This window comes from Chaetodon trifascialis, chromosome 16, assembly GCF_039877785.1.
Source record: "Chaetodon trifascialis isolate fChaTrf1 chromosome 16, fChaTrf1.hap1, whole genome shotgun sequence".
NCBI classification, from domain to species: Eukaryota; Metazoa; Chordata; class Actinopteri; order Chaetodontiformes; family Chaetodontidae; genus Chaetodon; species Chaetodon trifascialis.
In genome coordinates, this window is record NC_092071.1 from 15838588 (window position 1) to 15846025 (window position 7438).

General features: G+C 42.5%; 1 protein-coding gene across 3 annotated transcripts; it reads right to left on the minus strand.

Moving 5' to 3' along the window:
* Positions 1 to 821: 821 nt before the first annotated feature.
* On the minus strand, positions 822 to 5771 carry plp1b (proteolipid protein 1b). Of its 3 annotated transcripts, none has more exons than XM_070982791.1 (7): positions 5632 to 5771; positions 3512 to 3698; positions 3254 to 3410; positions 2852 to 3029; positions 2531 to 2604; positions 2236 to 2301; positions 822 to 1830 (listed from the first exon to the last, which is right to left on the minus strand). In XM_070982791.1, the coding sequence occupies exons 1-7, from the start codon at positions 5633 to 5635 to the stop codon at positions 1759 to 1761; spliced, it is 738 nt and encodes a 245-aa protein (XP_070838892.1). In that variant the 5' UTR covers positions 5636 to 5771; the 3' UTR covers positions 822 to 1758. The 3 variants fall into 3 exon arrangements, with proteins under 3 accessions (XP_070838892.1, XP_070838891.1, XP_070838893.1); XM_070982790.1 differs by lacking the exon at positions 5632 to 5771 and adding an exon at positions 4078 to 4530; XM_070982792.1 differs by lacking the exon at positions 5632 to 5771 and adding an exon at positions 4109 to 4359.
* Between the last annotated feature and the right edge of the window lie 1667 nt (positions 5772 to 7438).

Genomic DNA, 7438 nt, shown 5'->3' on the forward strand with positions numbered 1-7438 from the left:
CATGTGAGTAGGCCCACCTCACATTTACTGTTTTTAATGATATTTACATATTTTCACTTGTGCAATAAAATTATTCTGTGCTGATGACAATTATTTTGTAGCCCTGAAAAGTTCCAAAAGCCCAGCGAGGAGGTAAAATCCACACAACCTCTCATTGAGACCAGGTAATGTCTCACCTATTAGACACCGTTTAGAATTTGAATGGTTCATACACAAAGCTGAACAAGTGTGATTATCTTTTCTCTCTGCTGCAGGTCTAGAGATGTTTGTTCAGTCTGTGACATAAAACTTGGAAGCGTCAAGATCAAATTGAGTGAACCTCTGATTAACTGCCACCCCGAATGTCTGAAGGTTTGTTGTGTTTTCTTCTTCACCTGTCAGAAAACACACTGTATTTCTGTAGATATATATTGAATGAGATGCTCCTGTCATTGTTTAATGGGAATATTGTGTGTGTGTTTGCAGTGCGGTGTGTGTACTAAGACCCTGGGAGATTTTCTGACCCCCATCTTTTTGCATGACCAAGAGATCCTATGCGGTTGCTGCTTTGCAAAAGCTCTGAAGACCTGAAGCCTAACTGGGACAAATATGTCATCAGAGAAGACCCAAAGCAGACTGTGATTAATGTGTTGTTTGGACTATATAAATAAGTGCCTCAACACTGGTGCCTTAAATCTATATTCTGTCTTTTGAACCAATTTCTGAAAGTTTCTACAGACACAGTATACCCTGTTGGGATTGCCAGGATTAAGAATTCTGTAATGAAAAGGTCTGGCGGCATATTATGTATTGTAGTGATTGCCCAAGATGTTTAAATGAAATACAGTCAACATGAAAGATTTTTATTGCAATGTATTATACATGGTTAAAATAAAATCACAAGTTCTTGCCTCAGATTCAAATGCTTTAATCAGCCTTAATTTCAAATGAGCACACACAACTCAACCCGGCTTAGTTAGAAGCACACTCCAGTCACCTGGAGGCGCGTTACTGAAGCATCAACACCTCAGTAAAATAAAAGCAGCTTATTTTAAGCAGTAGCCAAAGAAAAGCTCCAAAAAAAAAAAATGAATACAGGTCTTTGCCCCCCCTTACATGGTGGCATTTAAACAAAGCAAAAATGCATTATAAATGAATGCAAAGTGCATGCGTTGTAAGTGAAAGCACAAAGGGAGATGGGAGGATACACCTTACCATTGCAGAGAACTTTGGTACATTCAGCTTCACTTGCTTTAGTTTACACAATGTTGATACACAAGATGGTGATAATGACACAGCAGCAAAATCATATTCAGAACCAACGTATGCATCAGTAAACACTGAATGGAGGGCATGCAGTTATGATTTGCGAGGCGAGCTGTCATCGCTCTTAATTATTCATGGAACGTCATACGTCACAATCTGACAACAGCATCAGCACCGATGAAGCTTCACAGAAAGAACAAAATGAGAGATACAACTTGCGAGAGGAAAATGAACAACATAGTTAAGAGAATCATTGAAGGAGGAGGATTTGAGGAGGAGACCAGAGCTCGCTGCTGGGTGTGAGTGATCTTCATCTCTCTGTCTGTTGTTCATACAAAAAGGTGCTGAGAAACAGTTGTCTGTTATTGGACACGTCTAAAGAAATACTATAGCAGGTGATCCAGGTCTGGAAGTTGCTGTTTCTCAGGGGATGAACAGAAACCTAGTGTTGCACGTGTTGACTGTCCATCTCATAGCCAGAGGATGGGGTTGGCTGGGATGGACGTGTTGCTCTTAGCGGATCCCTTTCCTGCCCAGAAATCGCAAGACTGCATAGTTGTAGGTGGTGGCAATCATGTACAGAAACTGCAGAGGAAGACATTGGGATGAGGTGGGAAGAACAGAAGGGAAGATTATGAAAATACACCAAAAACACATTATCTTACGAACTTCTTTGGTAGAAAGGAGTTCCACTGAAAAATGTTCATTGTGAAGTCAGGAAAGAGATGCTGCTGCTGAATTTGTCCATGCTTTAAGCACCACAAACTAAATTCCATTCACTTGCATTGTACTGTGCTGGCAGCAATAATCTCAGAGGCAAATATCTCAAAATCTGCCTGACTGGATACAACCAAAACTACCTCTGCATGACTAAATACAGCTAAATAATTTTGCACTTTGGGAAAAGTGGTCCTTTAAATGTGTTTCAACTGGTAGTGTTCTGTGAGAAGCTTGGATGAAATCATGCAAACAGCCAAAGCAGTAGCTCACCAGTGCTAAGAGAGTGATCCCGGCACCAGCAAATGCAGCTATGTACAAGTCATAGGTGACGTAGAACTGTAAGACATATCGAACACAGGTTAATTTAATATACATTCAGGGGATTAAACCAATCCCTTGTTTGTATGTACGTGTCATTCCATTACATTGAAATGCTCACTTTCACACCCATTCATAAATAATTTAGAACAGATTTTACATTCCTTCTGCACACTGATTTTAATGTGAGGATGCTGACATGAAATACTAAACTGTGTAAGGTGGAATATTGGATTCATCTACTCACTTCGCTGGCTTTGCAAATAGATGCCAAGGTCATTCCACAAGCCTTGCCTGGCATCGCGTTCCAAGGCAGCAGACCTTAAATGAAGACATGACGTAAGTATCTCTGACCATTGCTGAATCATGATGAGTTATGACGCATTGAAGTTCCGGCTTGCATTCAGCATATCAGTAAAGAAATTAAGATAAAGGATTGTTATCTTCATCAATTCATAACTAATGCAAGAGCCTGGTTTGCATCCAGTCCCCAATGATTAATTCATTGCTGTCACACACACATTAACATTCTCATCAGGTGGACATGCGGTCAGTCATTATAACGCACCATACTGCCTGGCGTCCATGCAAATCCAGCCGTGCTGATTAATGCTGGGGGTTGTTTCAGCCAGGATGTTGATGTTGTGGCAGGTCTGCTCCATGTTGAACAGGAAGAAGACTGGGATAGCAGTGAAGGCAAACACTGCCAGCCAGATGAAGGCCAAGATGTACGTCACAATGATGAACTGTTGAAATGAAGGGTGCAGTACGTTAGGTCACAGAGATGCGGCGTAGGAGCTTAGGTGTGATAAATGTGTTGTCATTCAATCAGATATCAACCATAATTCATGATTCTGTGGAGAAATCACAGAAACAAAGAACATTTCATTGAGCCCAGGACCGACAGCAAACATTCAGCATCTTAACCTGACGTCATATTACCCCTCCCTCTATACCCCCATGCTCTCACCGTCAGGCTCAGGCAGCGCCCACATTGGGTGCTCCTGAATTCACCAAAGGTCTGCTTGACGGCGCTTGTGGTGTAGAAACCCTCAGCCAGCAGCAGGATACCATAGAGGAAGAAAAATGATGCCAGGCCATAGATCACGTACTGGAAGTATTTGATACTGGAATAGTCACAGGGGGAAGTCAGGTCAAACAGCAAAATCAGCGAATTCTTGAGAGGTCAAAAATAACAAGTCAGAGAATTTAATGAAACGTCACTCACAAGGAGGCCATGACCGCAAAGTCCTGAACGTTGCGGGCGAAGTAAGTCTCGACCAGGACTTCGGTCTGGGTCAACGCTTCGTGCCCGCAGCCACAAAATAATGCCATGCCAGCATAGCACAGCAAAGTGGCCACCAGGGATGGGTAGGGCACTGCCCCAATGCACCGGATACAGCAATCATAACAACCTGAGGGGGCATAATATATCAGCACACAGGCGGCACACACCGCACATATAACCACACAACACATCTATGCCACTGTGGGGAACTCTTTTACCCTGTTGGGGAGCTATGAAAAAGGCCTCGCTCTGTCTGCAAATCCATGTGCATACACCAAAACCCCACCAACAGGCAAGAAAGCAACAGAAAAAAAAAAAATTAGACAGCAGTGGCAAACAAGAGTTCAAGCAGCGGTTCCCAATAAAGCGTCCAAACAAAAGCAGTCGCCACTGACTTCACAACAATCTCATGCACTTCTTCCAGTGTAAGCTGCGCTGTTGAAGCAGGTAGCAAATATCCACAGTGTTAATAAATGCATTGGCAGAAATGGGATAGAGGAAAGCACCTAAGGCTTTGCAAAGCCAAGGCTGCCTGACCGGAAACATTTGCTGCTTCTGATCCTTTACTCCACAACAAGAAAGATCCCAGTGCCAACCGCTGATGCACAGTGCTGCCTACAAGGTATTGCTACAGGAAAATAAGCCTCTCTGCGCTGATTTCATCCGTATGTCAATGCTCCTCTGCTTCTACCAACATCTCACAGCTCAGCCTCTACTAACTCTGGTCCTGCCCTCTTTCCCCAGCGGTCACAGTCGTCACCAGGCGAGTGAGAGATGGTGGTGAAACCCTGGCTTCAGGGGCCTGAAGAAAGAGCTTCTCTTTGTGGCTGCAGATACAATATCCATTGTCTTTGCCGTGATCGGGGAGGAACAAAGGGCACCGATGTCAAACAAACAAAGACCATAGTGCCACAGCACACACACACAGTAGTATGTAGAGGCAGAGGGGTCACCAGGATGGTCTCAACACCACTGTGACTACTCAGACCATCCTCCATCCACAGCTGGCTGAGACTGGTACCATAGCACTGAGTGTCAATGCCAGCGGGGGCTGGGTTCAAGTGTTCAAAGAGTGGGCAGAAGCATAATGAACGAGAGAGGCAATTTGAATATCTTCACAACAACAACAACAGCCCCGCTCAAAATTTGAGTTTCGTCACTATACGTTGTGGAATCCTTTACTGCCTAAACGGTTTCTGTGTGATTAAACATTCAGATAATTTCACAAATTTGAGGATTGCAGTTGGAAGAAACAGAGGCAGTGAGTTAAACAAACTGCTACTAAAGTATAAATAGTAACAGCAGGAAGACTGCTAGAGTCCCATTAATGATAGTGTCTGCAGACACCCACGCTTCAGCTGTGCCCAGCTGCAGCAGTGGTTACAGCGATAGAGTGATACAGGCCATCATAGACTCCATTTCACTTAGGCACAAAAGGCATCAGTGCATTTACACTAGACGCCAGATAATCAATGAGGACTGGAAAGCTGTTGAAAAAAAGGTGTGAAAGTTAGCACCCATGCTGTTTGGAAGTGAGAAAAAATGGCTTGCACAAGTTGTTTTTGGGTCCACAGTTCACAATTCTCACATTCTCCCCGTGACACATGTGGGAGTATCTGACCTCTTTCACACGAGTGACCTGGCATGGCCTTGGCATGATAAGAGTCACTGCCCAACACCGCCAGCCACTTGGATTCCAGCCTGCTAATGAGGAGTTCTCTGTGTTCTGAAAAGTAAGTAATCCTGGCTGAGTCCATATGCTGCTTTCTGTCCCGTTGTCCGTAATCATCATTGCATGTTAAACTCTATCATATGGTAGCAACAAAGTGCAAAGGGTGAGTAATTGATGAATCAATAATCCACACGTGGATATCAAAATACTTTTGATAAATAAAAACACAGGATTAAAGCAGCAAATCCTGCTCACAGTGACGGCACAACATTATGTCTAAGGACAGAGAGGATATTTCTAAAGCAACATTAGTAAGTTATTGAAATCCACATTTTCAAATCACATCAATAATAGATGATAAGAGTTATTAAAAATTCTGTGCACTCACCCATGTCCAGAAAGAAGTGAGGGGGTTATTGAAGTTTTGCTGGATGGCTTTGTGACTGTGATATGAGGATATGAGAAGTTATTCCCCACCACTCCTATATGAATCTGACTCGCGCTTTTGTCTCATCAACAATAGATAGACCACATCTCCCCGAGTCACATCTTAAAGTCACAAAGTCCCATTTCAGCTGCCAGTCATTATTTATAGAGCCATGGGTTCAGGACTGGGCTGAGTGCGGCACACAAATTCTAATATGAGTTTGTTTCTTGGTATTTGATGATATTTACTGTGTTTTAGTGGTTCTGACAAATACTCATGCCTCTCTTTGATTACACTAAAATATGTGGGTAATGTAGAAGAATGAGAACGTTTGCATGCACACTTTATACAGTATATCATATGCAAAGACTAAAGATTATATCAGTTTATGCTCTTTGGCCAGTCCAAATGAATTCATATTACATTTTTTTGGGTAAATGTGCAGTTTGCAAATGAAGAAATACAATTATGCAGGGTTTTTTTTAATATGTTTTCACATCAGAGTTGTTATCTACTGTGCACATGCGTTTGGAGGGAGCATTTCATGAACTTTCAAACGTCAACATGCATGCGCTGCCTGTCTGCACACACACTTATGCTAGGTGTCAGCGAACAGATCTGAGGGTCCTCACAGCAGTACCTTCACAAACATACCGAGATAAGAGGTGCTCACAGACAAAAGAGTGAAATAAATCGGAACGCCAGTGACTGACATGGATGAAGTTGACTAACAAGGGTGACATTGACGGTCGGGTCCAGCTGCTGCCCTCCATCCCTCCCTCCCTCATGTTTGACCCAGTTGATGTCAAAGCTGTGTTCAGTACAAAGGAGCCAGTGTGGAGCAGTAGAAAACACCATGCTATCTTTTTTTTCTTGGAGAAGCCCCTCATCTTATTTTTGTTTGCCATTTTATGCCCATGACAAACTAGACATAACTGAATGTTATGCAAAGACATTAATAATCACTTCATTATATGACATTATATTGCATTAGACTTGCAACAGACTACACTTTGTGAGGTACCATCGCTTGCTAAAGGAGCTGCAGCTGCCATTTTACCAAATTGGCCAGAAAATTGTCCACATAACAATCAAAACTCAGGACATTAGAAGGACGGATTTCTGAATTAACAGCCTTGTAGCTTGATAAAATGTTTGGTTTGAGTTGTAGCCTTTTGTCTCATAAAAACGCAGAGCAAAAACGGATCAAGTCATTAATATGTAGACAGGATTAATGACATCAGTTTTGTTAAGCTGAAATGAAGAGCGGAGAGAAATGATGCCTTCGAAATCTCTGAGAAAACCATGCCAGAGAGGGAGAGAAAGAGAAAAGAGGCATTAATTAACCTCTGCACTGTCTGCGAGTGTGGAGAATGGTTGTCAGCTTAACTTGGGAGATGTGAATTAGCAACAATGTTGACAATCAAAGGACGGGATTAGGTAGGACGGCAAGTCTTAATGGCTTGTGAACTTGACATGAAGAGAGCAAATTTGTTCATTTATGAATAAACTATGTTCCACAAAAGCTGATGCAGATGGAGATCAGGGATGTGAGCAGCTCAGACGATGAATTATTGGGTAACACTTAATACGGCTGCCTAACGGCATTAGTTAATGCATGAACTGGCTTTGAACTAACACATTGCTTTCCGAGCTCTCAAGTCAGCTGCAAATGACAATAGGAAGCACGTATCATATATATTTTATATTTTACATAATCAGATGGAAAATGGGTCTTATTTCATGATCAGCACCGTGGACAGCAGTG